The sequence below is a fragment of the Solea senegalensis genome, linkage group LG15 (assembly GCF_019176455.1).
Source record: "Solea senegalensis isolate Sse05_10M linkage group LG15, IFAPA_SoseM_1, whole genome shotgun sequence".
In the NCBI taxonomy this organism is placed as follows: domain Eukaryota; kingdom Metazoa; phylum Chordata; class Actinopteri; order Pleuronectiformes; family Soleidae; genus Solea; species Solea senegalensis.
In genome coordinates, this window is record NC_058035.1 from 21,340,578 (window position 1) to 21,359,059 (window position 18,482).

General features: G+C 39.4%; 1 protein-coding gene across 1 annotated transcript in view; it reads left to right on the forward strand.

The window, feature by feature from the left end:
- The window catches only part of LOC122782119 (glypican-6-like), a 125,485-nt gene extending 107,355 nt beyond the window's left edge, over nt 1-18,130 (forward strand). The window contains exons 8-10 of the mRNA XM_044046332.1: nt 11,831-11,961; nt 14,580-14,755; nt 17,639-18,130. Of these exons, the coding sequence (XP_043902267.1) occupies nt 11,831-11,961; nt 14,580-14,755; nt 17,639-17,862 (531 nt within the window). The 3' untranslated portion in view covers nt 17,863-18,130. The remainder of the gene's footprint in view (nt 1-11,830; nt 11,962-14,579; nt 14,756-17,638) is intronic.
- The last annotated feature ends 352 nt before the right edge of the window (nt 18,131-18,482 follow it).

The following is an 18,482-nucleotide window of genomic DNA, read 5'->3' on the forward strand; positions in this document are numbered from 1 at the left end:
TCCTGCTTTAAAAAAAACAAAATAAAATAAAATGTCCTTGTAATGCTTTATTTTAATCCTCCAGTGCAAGCAGATAGACTGGTTTAATCCATGATACCATTAAGTGGTTAAGAGTGACCTAGAAACTGGGGGACCTTTAGTGATCCAGCAGTCTGTCCTTGCATATTCATCCAAGTAAGATAACTTGCTTTTTCATTAGAGTAGAGCCACAATATCTGGTCTATCTGGGCCAAAACAAATTAAACTCAGAATAGTGTGTTTTAAAACACATGCTATTGGGTCTACTCCATTGTTGATGATTGGCTATTTTTAATACTTCACCTCTTTCTGCTGGAGGTGCAAGGCCAGCAGAATACAAATTGCAAAAGGAGGCAGAGCCTGCACATTTACGCCAGGCCACAAAGTCTTTATGGAGGACATTACATTTCAATCCGGTGTGGCACCTCCAGGTCAGAAAAAATCATTCTGACCAGAGGAAGGCCCATGTTCAGATTCTGTCTTCTTTTGCACAATGGGTCTATTCCAATTCACTGCTTTTCGATTGATATCCTCACTTTAAGAGACAACTTGTGTCTTCCTAATGGTTTGAGGGTCTACGTGGCATGAAGCTATACTCTGTATTAATACTGTAGAAGGTCCCAGAATTCTGGACAACTGCTTAAAAATGCACTCAAGCTATTTGTTTTGTTGGACAGACAAGATGACAGTATAGTCGGTGCAGTAGACCACACATGGCCTGTATTTATGTTGCGCTCTTTGAGTCTTGATGACCACTCACAAAGCTGCTTTGCACTCCAGCTTTCCCTATCACACTGCTTTCATACCCATTCACTTGCTGCTGGCTCAGCCGTCAGGACTGACGTGGGATTAAGTGTCTTGCCCAGGGACACATAGGCAAGTAGACTAGCGGACCCGGAAATTGGACTCTTGGAAATTGGACGACTTGCTCTCCCACTGATCCCCACTGGTTTCCGATGTACTAATGCATTAAAAAACACGATAGATACCTGATGTCATCACAAACATCACAATAACACCTTTTCGTCAAGAAATAGTCAATTTCAGCTTCAGAGTTTGACAGAAATTATGGAAGACACTGTCAAATATTAATGTACATTCAATCTATTATATCTTTGCTAATGCTAATAAAGGCATGTGAGATTGTTGCAGTATAATTGTGTACATTCCAGCTGTAATTTCACCACCTAATATGCAAATATGTTCATTTTTTTAAATCTGTATTAATGACAAGACACAGCCACAGTCATTTAAACTCATTTATTCCATGATTTATTGAAGCATCAGAACTTAATTTAATCATCTAAAGGTTTAGGTGGAATCCATTCCGATGTGTAACATTCATTAGAGTGTTTCAGTTCAGCATTCTGTCACGCGCTCGTCCAGATGTTTATTGCACACATTCGTTTCGGTGCTGCACTGTAACCTGTTTAGTTTGCAGAGTTGCTGTGCGAACTTTACCTTCCAGAGATGCATCTGTTTATCAAGGGTCTGTCCCCGAACGGTGTGTTTACCCTTGGGATGGGACACAACAACCAGCTGTGTATGAAACTTCCATCTGTGCTTACATTAGTCAAGTCACGCTTTGTTTAACATGGACGCGCCGCGCTAAAGCTGCTCAGTATCCCTATCACTTAAAGTCCTATTTGGCTGCTTTGTACTTACATAAATGCATAAACTTGTGTCTAACACGAGAGAGAGAGAGAAATATTGTCTTTAAAGACAAAGATAGAAAGGGTGTGTGGGTATAATGGAGAACAAATTAGTTTTGTTGCGTTTGTTGTGAGATTTGCAGGAGCCTCCTTTAGGGCAAACATTTTATTGCATTCAATTTGATTGAGTTGGAGACAGCTGCAGTTTAGGGGTATGTACATAAGCAGTACAGTCTGGAGGTTTAGGTCTGGAGTTCAATTCTTTCCCTATGTGGTAAGGACTTTTTGTCAATGTTTGTTAAAGTATTTAACCTGAAATATATCAGTGGAGAGTGACTGTAAATGTCAGCGCAACCTTATAAAACTGTTAGACATAGATAGATATAGATAGCTGCAACGTGTGTGTTTGTGTGTGTTGCTTTGTGAGGATCAAAAAATGACACATGAACCTACAAAGTGAGGACATTTTGGTAAAGTGAGGACATTTGGGTTGGTCCTCATATTTAAAGGACCTGGTCTTAGGGTTAGGATTACAATTGGGTTTAGGTTAGGGTGTCTCATACAATTGTATTTATATGAGTCAGAACCTAATTTTTGAGGAACTGGATTCAGTTTAAGGCTACGATTTTAAGTGTGTTCAGGTTAAGTTTATGATAAGGGATTACTGATTATGGTTAGAGATAGGGGATTACCCTTTGTTTAGTCTGTCCTAATGAATTCCCCCATGTGGTAAACTTGACATTTTGTCAAGTATTTAACCTGTTATTTAAAATATAGAAGGAAAGAGTTACTGTAAATGTCTTCAAAGCCGTTTTTTGCAACCATAGAATTGTTGGACAGATAGATATAAATAGCTGCAACGTGTGTGTTTCTTGTATTTGTTGCTTTGTGAGCACCAAAAAACACATAAACCTACGTAATGAGGACATTTTGGTTGGTCCTCACATATTTAAAGGACTTTTTAAGGGTTAAAACCTGGTTTTAGGTTTAGGGTTAGAATTGGGTTTAGGTTAGGGTTAGAGTAAGGGTTCAGGCATTTAGTTGTGATGGTTAAGGTCATGTTAGGGAAAGCTTTATGTCTATGAGGGTCCTCACTTTGAATGCTGTGCACTTGTATTTGTTACCCCTTTAGGGCCAATGAGACAGAATCTATTTTTTGAGGAACTAGTTCATAGTAGAAGTGTGTTCAGGTTAAGTTTAGGATCAGGCATTAACTGGTTATTGTTAGGAATAGGGATGGCCCTTTGTTTATTCTAATTTCAGATGAATGGAAGTTTATGCAGTGTCCGTAGAAGAATAGCTGCACAAATCTGTGCCTGTGAGTGAGTAATCCACCAAAATATGAGTTCAGAAGTATTAGTAATGAAGTGCTGGAATTGGTGCTGTGTATTCTGTTTGCATGTAATTCATCTTGAGACCTAATCAAGCCGTTATCATGTTGCTGACCCTCCTTTTATCCATCGTTGATTTCCAGCCTGAATAATAATTCATAATCAGATTAGCAACAACATTTTTTCTTCTTTTTTCAAACGACGCCAACTGCTTTATAAAGTAATAACTTGTGCAACATGTGATGTGAATACATCACTTGGTATTTGTTACTACTTTATTTACCAGGAGCATAAATGCAGTGGAACAAAGAAGCATGTGCCACAAGTTACTGAATCTCTTCCATATATGAATTGACTGCAATTAAACAATATCAATTTTTGTCAATTTAAAAGTAAAATTAAAATATGTTTTCATTGAGTATTCTCAAAAATGTTACATTTTATTGCAATGCAACTTGGAAAAGTTGGATCTGTAAATAAAGGTAGATGATATAAGTTTCTTAATTGTTAATAAAGAGGTTTCTTTCTTTGCAAAGTAAAGGTTATTTACACTTTATATTAACGCAGTAATAAACTATTTCCTTGCTTAGAAAACACATTTTATTCACCTTCAGCTGATGCTTCACTGCATATTTAGTATATATTGTGTATATAAATAATTCAAAGTATGAGAAGCAGAAACCTGCTCAAGATACTTTTTGGATACAGTGTGTGTACATGTACACATTTATCTTATTTAGTGAGACAGAAAATGAATCTTCCAATGCTCAATATGCTGCGTTTGTGTTTGGTATCTCTTCTCTGTATGAAAGTTCTTTTTTTATATCCACTCTCTTGTTCTGCCATTTCGTCTGAAAAGCAGAAACAGATCTGCACATTATCTTGCAAGGCTCTTTACAATTGTAAATAACGCTGTATTTTCACAGGTTAGCCGTTTAATGTCTCTGTAAATGTTAGTTTTTCCACTTTTTATTGTCGTCTATTCTCGAGAGCGACCGCTGTGTGAGTCATTTGAATGACTGCTTAGCTACTTGCGCATCTTGTGGTCGTATTAGAGCGTCTGTGACTCACAGTGAGATCACCCTGGTTTTTTGTTGTGACATCAATTAAGAAAGGCTGTGTTTTAACGATCGATGTGTTTTCTTTGGTCAGGAAATAGCTGTTCACGATAGCAATGTTGAATCACGGCTTTAGTGAGCTTGAGCTCCTCTGTATTCACTGTTATATTGTGTAATATTTAAAAAATTCCCATGATGCTCTATGTACAAGAAATAGTTGCGTTCTTCACCTAACCATTGAAACCCAAGACCCATTTTTCATAAAGGATATAAAGGAAGTTGTCACAAAGAATAGGGTCCATATTTTTGTATTTCTTTCATTTGGTCAGGTCACCTGCAGGTTTTGAGAAGATTGGAATAAAAGATGTTTTCTTTTCTCAGATAACCCTGAAAGTCGGCACCTAAACTACTGCATATTATAGCGAGTATAGATCTTATAAAGGGAGTTCAATAGAAATGTGTTACCACTGACAATTATTGAAGGATCTTTTTTCTTCTAGACCGTCTGAATAAAACACCCACAACATACACACAATGGGACCAAGAGTCCAAGACACAGAAAGAGCTTATATTTGACATTAATATTATTTCATCCGTCCATTTTCTACTTCTTCTACCTCCACATGAGGGTCACAGGAGGAGCTGGGCACACCTTGGACAGGTTTGCCAGTCCATCACAGAGACACTCACTCTCACATTAGCATGTTCAAGTAATCAAATCTCTCGTAATTTTGACTTTTTTATCTCATAATTTTAACTTTTTTTATTTCATAACTTTGACTTTTTTATCTCATAATTTCGACTTTTTATCTCATAATTATGACTTTTTAATCTCAGAATTTTGACATTTTAATCTCAGAATTTTGACTTTTTATCTCATAATTATGACTTTTTAACTCATAATTTTGACTTTTTATTTCATAATTATGACTTTGTATCTCATAATTATGACTTTTTATCTCATAATTTTGACTTTTTTATCTCATAATTTTGACTTTTTATGTCATCATTTCAAATTTTTTATCTCATAATTTGGACTTTTTCATCTCATAATTTTGACTTTTTTATCTCATAATTTCGACTTATTTATCTCATAATTTCGACTTCTTTTATGTCACATTTTCGACAGTTTTATCTCATAATTTTGACTTATTAGCTCATAATTATAACTTTCTATCTCATAATTATGACTTTTTATCTCATAATTTTGACTTTTTATCTCATAATTATGACTTTTTATCTCATAATTGCAACTTTTTTCTCCTAATTTCGACTTTTTCAACTATGAGAGTATGTGGGAAGAACCCACATACACATGGGGAGAGCATGCAAACTGATATTGCCTGCCTGACATTATTATCTATTTATTTATTTATATTATTCATGTAGTTTTTTTTTTCTATAATGCAATACAAAATGAACTCTGGGTTACCTGTGAGACGAGGAGAGGCACTGAAGGTTCAGCTGCATCTAATGCAGCAGCAGCAGCAGCAGCAGCAGCAAGGATTTGGTGAAAAAAACAGTGACTGCCGGAGTCTGAAGTGAGACTCGCTGGCCTGTGTTCTTATATAAACATCGCTTCACCCCGGCAAGCTGTGTGTATGCATGTTTGCATTTATTTATGAACAAGTGGTTGTTGACAGCTGTGGTTGTGAAACAGAATGGGCTGTTGACACTGTTTTGTGTGGTCTGTGCACACAGATGGAAGACGCTGCATTATTCTTTTATGGGTGTCAAAATTACAAGTCCATACGCGGGCTATATATACGCGATACAATTACTGTCGAATCTGTCGCCGCTTACCTTCAAATAGACATTGTATTTCTTAAAAAAAGAGCTCAGATTACAGCTAGTTTAGAGATAAGAACACTGATTACTACTTAGCCACAGTCAGACAAGATCTAATGGATGAACAAACTTTTTAATAGTGTAAATATAGGGGAAGTCATGCTCGTAATATTAAAATAAAACAGCTTTTCATTGTCAGTTTTCCCCTTTTTTTTACAACGGCTTAACTGCTTCAGCCATATCATTTCAACTTGAGATGTACAGATTCAATGACAGTAAGATACAGATTATCGGAACATTAAGTCCTACGAGCCGAGCGAGTCCTGCAAGAGTGTGAAACAACACAAAAGGTAAATTGTAAATGGTCTGTAATTATATAGCCATTCCCTCTTCTGGAGTACCAATAAAAGTCGCTTCGTGCGACACTATTTCCATTTCACATGCATTCATTCATAACCACACAATACAGCGCATCCATATTCAGCGCTTTATCTTTCACACATCTGCCATAGCTATGCACTGCCAGGAGCAAATTTGGGATAAGTGTCTCGCCCAAGGACACATCACCATTTAGACGAGCGGAGCCAAGGCTTGAACATTGACCTTCCAAAAGCACGATGACCCGCTCCACTCCGCTGATCCACATCCACCAGTGATGGCACGATGTGGAAGTTAGGTGTTGTGGTTATAGCACTGTTGCCTTTGCAGCGACAAGACCCGGTTTTCGCGACCCGTTTGGAATTAGGGCCTTTCTGCATGGAGTCTCTCAGTGATCGGGACCATCGGGCTTGTGAGAAGCCAAAGTAAAGTTCATGATTAAACGAGATTATGAGGTTTTACTCGTCATCCAAGTTTATTTTTAGCAGTAGTAATCCACTTCTGAAACTTTCCGTGGGTGCTTTTTTTGTGTTTTCAGCCACAGTCCAAGTCGCCAGCTTTGCTTTTTTTTTTTAGTGCCGAGTAGCCTCTGTGCATCTGCCAGTGTGTTTCTGTTGCTGTACGACACAATATTGGATATTGGGAAATTCGGATTGGCTTAATTAGCAATGTGTGAACATATTTGACAATGGTTGGAATCTAGCAGAATCTAAGCACCTCAGTACCTGGATGTTGGGGACCGTCGTCCTGATTCAGAGCTTAACTAACACGAATTAAACCTAACCAGCTTTAGTGTCTCCATGACAGGATTGTCACATCAAATGTGAGGGCAGTCCCCCCTGCTGTGGCGTCCTGTTGGTACAGGCCCTTTCATGTCTCGTTAAGACCCAATGCTTCACTGAATGCACTCTCCCAAATCCCCTGTGTCACTAGGACATAAGGGTTTTTGTATATGTGTGGAAATGTCACCGGTGTCCATATGGTTGTCTTAATCATCATTGTGTCCATACAGACTTATAGTCTGGATTTAGCCAAACAGAATATTCTCGGGTCTTGTAGTTTTTCCCAGTGACGTCCGTTGCATCTTCCCGGGAGAAATGATTAGCGGGATTAAGAATGTTGGCGTCATCTGTTGGCGTGCGCAGCTGTCGGTCGACACCAAAGCCGATTTCAGAGATGAAAAGTTGTGGAAGATTGAGCGCGGACATTTCGCTGTTCACATGTGAAGAAGACAGAAGGAGATTATCTGGATCAGACCCGATCACCGCAGCAGGAGAATTTGCGGGGGGCTTTTAGTGAAGGGTCAGTGCCCGGTCTGGACTTGTGTTCTCCTCATTTGGACTCACTCACATTCAGATTCAGACAACCTTATTGATCCCAAGAAGGGCAATTAATGTGCAGCTTGTACAAGTCAATACAGACACACAAAACTCACCAGCAATAATTAATACTGTATATCAGAGCCAACCGATTACTGTACACAACAACACCAGCAATAAATACGAAACCACAAATAAGCAATGGTGTTTTTACAAATTACAATTGACAAATCAATGAAAACATTATATGAATATAAAAGATGACCACTGCCTGTGTTTTGTAGCCCGATGCCGAGCAGAATGAAGGACTTGAGTCATGGTGTGTTCTATTATAATGCTGCAGTGCAGGGAATTTACTGGAAAAGAATATGATTATGTTGGCTTATAATCGCTTTTGCAATCTTAGCCACCTGGTTCACCCACAGAGATCCCATGTCTCTCTCTTCTGTACTCGAATAATCTTTGAGCAGACATTCATACTGTTCGGGCTCTTCCTGTCCTTCACTGAGAACCTTTAAAACAACAAATAGAAGTCAATGTTGAAAGACTGTAAGTGAATGATTGATTAAAAAAAAATGGCATGGCCAGCGGTGCTGAAAAGAATTGTTTTTAAAAGACATCACAATGTGGACATGGGCAATTTTCCATTGATGCAGAGACAGGCCATAATTAATAATGTTGTTTGTTGATAAAAGCTGCAGCTCGACTGCAGGAGCATTGGTTTTGTTTTTGGCGGCTGGAAAGTTCCAATTTCATCTGTGAAGAAATGTTTGAAATTCATACTTAAGTTAATATTTTTCTGATTGCTTGGATTAATCAATCAGAAAAGTAGCCATGTAAGATAATAAAGAAAATCGCGGATGGAATCCGTTTTAAACACGAAGTTTAAACACATTCTAAAATCAAGCTAGTCTTAGTCGGACTAACATACCTGGATAATGCGATTCATAGTCTGATTACTCCTGCAGGTATACGCTTAGTCGGACTATAGTTGGACTTGGCGTTCTGCACGTGCACCACAATTTCCGCCACAGTCTTGGACCCGGAAGTACAAGGATACAACGTTTAGATTGCGGTTACTGTTGCTGGACGTCACATGGCAGCCGCGTCTTTCTTCGTAACCCCAAGAGCCGTGCTCACGTATCACGATTAACATGTGGAGAAAGAACAAAACATACGGAACCACAGCACTGCAGATCCATCTCTGTGATGTAAAGGTCAACAGGAAACTGATTCAAGAGAGATACAGCGCCACCTGCGGAGGTGGAGACAGACGTACGCGGCCAATCAATCGATTTTCTCCTCCGCATGTAAACTCGGCAAGTTGTTCTTAGTCAGACTATGACCTTAGCTCGATTAAACTGTGCATGTAAACCTTCTGAGTGACACAAAACATTGTTAAGCTTCTATTTTCCACATTGGACAACTGACTTGATCCAGATTTGACTATAAGGAGCTTTCGGTTTTTCCTGAAAAACTTTGTGTTGACTTTTGTGAAGTTCAGTCGACAGCAGTCGTTCACAGATTCTGGCTCAGTCCACAGAACGTCTGGGTTGTGGCAGATTTTTTTTTTTTGGGCTCAGTCCACATTATTTTGCAGAATCCTTCCCAGCCTTTGAAGTTGTGATTCATTCATCAAACATGTGTCACTTGGAAAAGTCTGGTTAACTTAGTCACAATAACGCTTACAGAAAAGGCTGCATAGCGTACACGATTGTGCTGCCGTCAGTTTTTTTTATGTTGTGAATTGGGTCATGACGATTTGCCACCTTTTTCAAAACTGGGCCACCATATCAGACGTTGGGGAAACACTGGCCTACTGTATCTGCCGTGAGCTCGTCTGTCCAGCCGCGTGTCTGTGAGAGCATAACGGGGTTGGAAGTCGTTTATGAATTTGATGACAAAATCTCAACTCCATTTTCACTCCATTTTCCAGTCTCAATGAGTCGTGATTTGTTAGAACAGCTGGCATGTATAACACAGTTAAATATTTAGCATAGAGAGGAGTAGTTATATAAGCTGTCATACTCTATCCACCTCCTCAAGAATGGCTAAGATGATATATACTGTGTGGTGTGTACTCCGCTCTGAATCCAACCACAGGCAACTGTGGCATATACCCAAACCCAAGATAAAACAATGTTGCAGCTCACTGGGTAATTACCTCAGGCTTCCCAGAGCTTACTTTATTGCTCCGGCTCTCTCTCTCTCTCTTCACCAGCCTCCAAGAAGCAAATACAGTCAGATATGGTTGTTGTCATCTTGAAGTGACATCATTAAGGTGCAAGTAGGTGACGTGGTACTGGAATCACACTGGTGGCCTACTCCGTTTTAGAGCATCAGCTAATGAATCAAAATTAAATTAACCCTTAGAACACAAAGCATTATGGCTAATTTTTTCCATTACTATGTTAAAATGCACAGAGGCTATAAGAAAGGACAATATAAAGTGGATTATATCCCTTTTTTCAGCACAACCTAGCTATTATGAAGAAAATTAAAACAAGCTTTCTGATTTTTCGGCTTCTTAAATGTGAATATTTTCTGGTTTCTTTGCTCCATTTGACAAAAAAATCAAATCATTAAAACTGAAAAGACATTTTGAGAATCATAATTTCCAGGTTTGGATTTTCAGCATTTCCCTACATTTTATGGACGAAAGAATACTCAATTCACTGAGAAAATAATCGACAGATTACGCAATTCTAAAAACGAGCGTTAGTTGCAGCCCATAAAAAATGTATTGTAAATTCTAAAGTATGTACCTTGATGATCACCATTTAGAAATGAGAAGCTGCTTTTGTTGATTTCAGCGTGGAATCGTGGACATTCGGTCACATTTTTCCACGGAAAACTCGCTCTGATTTTCCACATGGCGGCCATCTGGACATTTTACCTCCACGCACACATGCCTCACTCATCCATACATCCGTGTGTGTGGACTCTGTCGTTTTTGCTTCAACCTTGAGCCAATTGATTGTAAATCATGCACCTGAAATTAAACAAGAAACATACAGTCCATTCAATTAAGTACAATTAAAAATAATTATGTGAACGATTATTTGCTGTATAATCTTGCGAGCATGAAACTTAACTGCTGAGTATTCATAAACATCTTAAGGATTAATCTTTACAAGAGTACAATATATGTACATAACTCGGATGAAATGTTTGCTAAGATTAAAAAAAAGGCTTTTGGCTTCAGTTTTGCATTCAACCGACGCTGCTTTCTGAAATATCAGGGCATAAATTGCATGTGACAGATACAGTATTTTTTTTATTTATTTTTGTGCAGGCTACGCTTTTTTAGAGCCTCGAAGAATTCAGTGGCTTAAACTGGTTCAGATCCAAAACAACTTAAACAGAAAAACAAAGATTGCGATTGCATTTGAAAGTGATGTGATTGCTCAGAGCGGGTCTTCACCCACTGACAATGTTCTCTCTTGCCAAAGTATATTATGACACACACACACACAATTTTACTTTTCGTGTGATGCTGAGCTCAATTTTGACCTCAGTCTCTTTTTGATTTAATACATGTTGATTTGTGCTGGTATTGCCTGTGTTCTTATTGTCTCCTGTAGCTGTGAACTTTTCAATTGTAGCCACAGCTTCTGCGCTGAATTCATCAATCAAAGAGAAAGTGGAAACATTCTGTGTATTTTTTTTTTTGTAATCTAACATGATTAATAACGCGTCCAAGATTTCTGTCGTGTTCAAAGCAACATTCTCTCGTTCTCTTTCTCTCTCGCATGTGTTCGGATGTCAGCAGGTCAAACGTCTTGCTGAGTCCAGATGGAGTCGGGCGATGGGGACGCCATGTGCCAAATATCACATTTGAAACGTCAAATCTGTCGAGTGTGAATCACAGATTATCACAATATGGGTGGAAGTGGGCAAGATGGAAATAAGTCCAGGCAGTCCACAGCGGTACTTATGGACAGAAATACACAAACAGTAGGGATTGTGCATAGTAATCTACCACAGAAACCAAATTAAAATCACAATTTATTGCCATCGTTATTGGAGATGGATTACAGTTAAATCAGGTAGGGTGGTGTCGCAAAAGAAGCCAAATAAAACAAACCTAAGAAAGCTCAGCCAAGTCATCAAAGTAGCAGAATAAATGCATATCCATCCTGAGAATGACGTGGCTGTGTGCACCTCGGTGTCACAGTCAAGCGAGCGACTTAACAGTCGGTTCACTTCTCACCCTTGAGCGACTGAAATGCAAAACTGTTCAGCCAAATATATATAATTCTCTCGTCTGTTTTGGCCCGTGGCAGGTGACTGACATCAAAGAGAAGCTGAAGGAGTCCAGGAGGTTCTGGTCCAAACTGCCAGATGACATCTGCACCAAGGGCAGATTCACGGAATCTGATGAGGAGCAGTGCTGGAACAGCCACGCGAAGGGCAGGTGAGGACATTTCCTATAACCACAGCAAAGTCACTTGCACCGCCCCCTCTCCACTCTGCTGTTATCACATTTTTGCCTGCCAGGGATTAAAATAACCCCAGTGTGTTCTCAGATTAACTCTCTCTCTAAGTACAATGGTTAGTGCTTATATATGGAGAACTTCTAAGCTCCGAGACTGTAAAGCTCAAGAAGACTGTGCAGTTTCCAGCACCTCTTATCACCAGTGCACTGCAGCATGTAGAGTATCACTGAGCCGTACAGTAGATCCATGGACTGGAAGTTGTTTTTCTTCTGACAGTGAACCAAAGATGCCGGCATTGAGAATATATCACGCCATCTCTTTGGCCTTCTCCAAATAACAAAATCACCAGCTGGTGCAATAAAAGACATGTTCTACTGTGTGTGTGTGTGGGTGTCAGTGCCATTTTTAACCGTCACTCTAAATCTGGTATGCAAATTGGTTGATCAGAATTAATAAAATCTTATTAACAGTCAGAACATGTCAGGAGAATGTGAGAAAATAAATAGAGTTTCCTGTTATCTAATGATTGATGCACAGTAGGATTTTCAAATGTTAGGCCTTGCCAAATCAGATTTATTTATATTTGTCGGTCGTTTGACACGCCTCTGATTAACTTCCGTCTCTCCTGATTTCTACTACGTCATTTGTCGTTCTTGTCGCTCGAGTCACATTGAGTCGAGTGACGCAGAATACGCTTTGAGATCCTATCTGAACGACCGGGGCGTTCAGATTGAAACAGATCTGTAAAAATCCCGTTCAGAATCGGCATTGGAAAACTCAGATCTCGTGTGTTTTACAGCTGTCCATGACTGCCAAAATTGAGCTAGATACTATCTGGATATGCTTAAAAACCTAATTGGCGCTGCAGTCTAAACAAAGCCTTAGAATCCAAAAAGCCTGGGAAGCTAAAGACTCAACAACAGATGTAACTGATACTTGATATTTGAATTGTGAGAAAGCACACACAACCACACACTGTACATTTAAAGAAACCGTTCCAGAATGAAGAATGAAAGAAATCTACATGATCAAATGTGACTTTAGAATCAAAACAAACATGGAGGTGGCTATATAAGCTAGCAGCTAGCAGTTAACTGGGCTAAACTGGGCTAGTGCTAGCCAGGGTTCCCATGGGTCCTTGAAATCTTTGAAAGTTTGTGAATTTGAAAAACTCATTTCAAGGCCCTTGAAAGTTTTTGTCCTAAATAGACATGGGTCATTGAAAATGCTTGAATCTTTTGCAAGAAGCTAAGTTATTCACGTAAATGTCTCCCCTTGGCCTACGAAGGACAAACCTTTCGAGTCGCAATCACCAGCGGCGTTGTGGACACTGTCCACGGTCTCTCTCTCCGCCGTTGACGTGAGATTCCGCGCAGAGCGCCGAGCAAGTAAAGTTAAGCGAGAGAGAGCAAATGACGACGTGATGTCTGGGAAATGAAAATTCCAAGATCTCTGTCTCACCAAAGACAATGACAGAGAAGATACCTTGATTCCAAGGACAATCACTTGTCCGGATGCGGAGAGTGCTTCAAATCAATGAAAGTGGACACCAGTGGGTGAAGTGGCCCTTACAAGTTGCCCTCCCATCTTAAGCTGTGTCAGCACATCCAGTCCTTGAATTTGAGGAAATTGGTCCTGGAAAGTAATTGAAAAGTAATTGAGTTTGATGTCAATCAAGGTGTCGGGAGGCTGACAAAACTATGGCCAAAAGCTAAAGGACACAGGATCCTGTTAGCTTCCTGCTAGGCTCATTTTATATTGTGGGGTTTCTGCTCACACAGTCATGTCATTGATATTAGGATTATAGCTGTAAACCTCGAACATAAGAAGAGACAGATTGGGCCACACATGTGAGCAATTATCTCCCAGTCTGCAGGAGGATAAACTATGAGCACTTCATTTTCTATGAAAACAATTATATGACACACAATTAAACCGAGAAATGGTGACATAACACATGAACAAGTGTTATAAAGAACATTAACATGAATGCAATTACCACAGCAAGTGAATAATCAAACAGGAAATAGCCTATTAACTCTGATTATGAGCATTCTCATTGTCAGGTTCAAAGCGGCTGTCTCAAACACTTCACTTCGGGTCGGTCAGGTCTACTTTTGAATCCTCGCCTTGTCACACGAGATGATGAGATATTCACACTTGTTCCCTCCAATTTTATGAGATTCTCTACAAAGTGCATATGTGGTGCTGAGGAGAAAAACCATGGAGACAATATCCTGGTCAGAGGCTGCAGCCACTCTGGCAAAAAGACAAGACTGAAGATGAGCTGTAACATCTGGAACTTGATTAGATTGCTTTAGTTTCACAGGCTACGTGCGAACTTCAAGGCACATTTGAGATTTTTCAGGTGAGTGTGGGCACAGAATTTTTCATATCAGGTTAGTTTCACTTGGTTGTAGAAGAGATATATTTGATATGTGGCCGTACAACTTGAGTGAAAACAATCTTATCAGAATCCAATCATTCTTTTTTTTTCATCATTCTGCACTGGAAACACGGCAAAGCCAAACAACAAGGACGCTAAATCTCACCCACATGTTCGTAGATTAAGGATTGTTTCGTGTGCTTTGACCAGATATTTCCCCGAAGTGGTGAAGGACGGTTTAACCAACCAAGTGAACAACCCAGAGGTGGACGTGGACATCACGCGGCCCGACACGCTGATTCGGCAGCAGATCATGGCGCTGCGTGTCATGACCAACAAGCTGAAGAATGCCTACAACGGAAATGACATCTACTTCCAGGACTCCAGTAAGTATGATTCGAAGTACAGAGAGAAGAGTTTCTACTGTGAGTGAGGGGGCAACAGTGGATTCTGGGAAGACGAGGGTTTGATTCCCAGCTCTGCTGCTCGTCTGCATCCCAGTGTGATGGTTGTGCTGGCAGCAGTACAGTGAGTGAATGGGTTTGAATGGATGACTGGTATTTATAGCGCACCATTCTAGCCTTCATGACCACTCAAAGCCGCTTTACACTTTACACTTGCCATTCATCTTTCATAGCCATTCTGCTTTTTCCCCATTATTACTATGTTTATACATACAGTATATACAGAGGCTATAAAATGTGTAATATACAGATTGTTTCAGCACAATCTAGGCAATCTGATAAAAAATACAGTATATATATATGTATATATTTATATATGTATATATATATATATATATATATATATATATATATATTTATATATATATATATATATATATATATACATATATATATATATATATATATACATATATATGTATATATTAAATATATATATATATAAATATTTTTCACCAACTATATAAACCCACCTTAGCAAAAAGTACTCAAAACGTTTCAAATCTCACAGTTCAAAGTTCACAAAAATGAAAGGGGAAAAAAAACGGTCTAAAAATGCGACATAAAATGAATCATAACTTTGACTCAACAACACATAAGAAGACGGAAAATATGGATGTCCATATAAGGAGTTTGTGTATTATTCCCACGGCAAGTTACCAAGGGTGCATCGTGAGCACTAAGGGTTAAGTATCTTGCCCAAGAACACATCAGCATCTAGACAAGCAGAGCCCGGGAATCAAACCCCCTACCACTGAGCTACTGTCCCAAAGCAGCTAAAAGCATCAAGACAGCGGTCGTCACGACTAGAAAAGTATTATCTAAATACAGTTACCATTTACAATTACCATTTTGATTTTGACTGCATAAGAGCTGTTAGGCAAAAATACACAATCTATGGTAAAAATCTCAAAAACTATTGATGGTTTGTTGATGAAATCAATCAATCAGGTGTTTTTTGGAGCAGGGAAACATCTAAACATGCACGACAGGTGTCCCATGAGGACCAGGATTGGGGAACACTGTTCTAAAATGTTCTTTAATGTTCTAAAATCATGTTCCTTTCACTTAATTTGTGTTTTTATTTGTATATTATTATATATACACTGTTTTTGGACAGGCAAGGAACCATACTGTATATTGTAGCTTGATTTTCTACATGAAAATTAAAAAAAATCAAAAAATGTAATCCGCCAGTGCTCTGTAAAGGGTTAAAATGCCAAATATGTCAATCGTAATTTAATCCTAACACTCTAATGTTAACCTCAACAAAACCCTTCAAAAGTTTGGAAGACTGGATTACAAACTCCTACCAAACAATAGTTTGAAATCCCAAGAAAACACACCCTCCCCATACATCACAAACTGTTATGACCAAAATAAAATCCACGGAGGAGCGACTCACCGTGCAGCGTCACCGGCTGCATCAGTGTTGCACGACTGAGGCAACACTGACATTATTAGGGGAATAAATTGCCGTGTGGGTACAGTGACACGGGGCAATGATGTACATCTCAAATGCGGCAATGACAGAATCCATTCTTTCAGCCCGACTCTTCCAGCAGCTGACGAGACGGGAGAAACTCTGCACTACAGATAAAAAGTACGGCGACGCGACAGTGCTACATTTGTGAACCGTAACTCAATTTTAGTTGCTGTCACACTTGCTGTTTTTTTCTCTCAGGAATGGTTAAAACATCACACAGCCAGTGCTGGAGAAAGTAAAATTGTTCCATAGGTTCCAATTTGGCATGGGGGGGGGCTTCTCTGACTCCTACAATGAGAAAACTGCATTACTTGCATTCCATGTGAATAAGACTTCACTGGGATCTTGTTTAATTTGCAGACTGAAAGTGGTAAGTTTCTTTAAAGTGTCGTTGTACGAGGTACTGACACACGCTGAGCTTACTGTGCTGCAACAAGAACCCAGCTGTGAGGCACGCGGAATATCTGCATTTAGCCACTCAACGAAAGACTCTCTTATTAAAAAAAAAATAATTCTTTGACATCTTAAGAATATTAACTTGTCTTTAGAGGGCCTTGTCTACAACTCCCCGCACCAAACTCCATAGAGAAAAACACAGATTTCACATCACAGCACGCACCGCCTCCATCTCTGAGTGAAAATGATGCTTCAACGTTACAGCGATTCCCATGTAACAGAGGGATAAACATGCAATGCTTTGGCTAAATCAATATGATATTGATACTTAATCGAATCAGGACCGAATTGATTATGGACGTTAGTTGTAATACCCAGCGGTAAACACATACCGTATATAATAAATAAACATTGGTAGAATAGAGTAGAATGAAATGGCCTTTATCAGCTAAATGAATCTCTGAGTGCCTCTATGTTTAAGGGTTTTCTTCGACATTTTCAGGAGAAATCACCGCTTTAATCCACACTTTGAACTCTTAGAACACAGAGCATTTTGGCTGCTTTTTTTTTTCCATGACTATGTTAAAACGTACAGTATATACAGAGGCTATAAGAATGTGCAATATAGAGTGTTTTATATGTTTTTTTTCAGCATAATCTAGGCGATTCTTTTTTTTCCCCATTTCTCATTGTCACCAACTATATAAACACAACTGAGGAAAAAGTCCTCAAAATGGTTAATGTTAAAAATCGTATTGAATTTGTGAAATATGTCACAGTAAAGAGCAAAAAAACGGTCTATTTTGTGTCTTCTGCACAATTGTCGCTACTATTTATCGCTACTAAAAGACGTTCCAGCTGCGGGCGTTGATATTATTTGTGTGTAAATTTCGATGTTTGTGATGGTTTTTTTTTTTTTTCAGGTGACGAGGGCAGCAGCTCCGGCAGTGGCAGTGGCTGCTCTGAAGGCTGCACCACGGAGTTCGTTTTTGTCGGAACGGATGCTCCGGTGATCGGAGCTGACAGGAGCGTTGAACGCGCAGCGGCAGCCCCCACCGGCAAGTCCTTTTCCCGCGGACCCTCCCTACTGCTGGTGATGGCCGCCCTCACACTGCCGCTTTGGGCGGCGCAGACTCAATGGAGATAATACACACGTGTGGCCTGATCACTGACTTTTTTTTAAATGCTGTTCCATACAGTATGTTTAACAGCAAGTTCTAGTGCTGTTCCCCTCACTGGACATGTAGAACCTCCTGGAAACCCGTGGAGAATGGCTTACTGTATCATAGGACGGGAAGTGAGTGCAGCGCTGCATCCTGCTCGTCTCCCAAAGAATGCTTGGTGCCATCGCTGAACCAGCTTTCACATCTCTGAGGAAGAAAAAAAAAAAAAGAAAAGAAAAGAAAAGAAAAGAAGATGTATTGTTCTCTCGTTATTTTTTAAGTGGAGTTTGAAACGCACGTTCCTCTCCAAGGAAGTGACACATTTTTGAGACGGCCCTGTGGTTTTTAAGACGAAACAAAAAAAAAAAGAAAAAAAAAAGGTGATGTTCGTCTTTTTCTTTGTAGGATGAATTTGTCAAAACAAAGCACCCGTTTTGTCTTATTAGTCTTCTCCCCCCTCAGACAAAAAGGACGGAGTCTAACTGTGTGCATGCACGGAAATGATAAGTGACAACGTCTTTTTCTTTTTCCTTTTCTTTGTGTCTGTTTGTTGTTAAATGCAGGCCTCGCGGTTGTGGAGCAGGTGGCACACAAATGAGCAGTG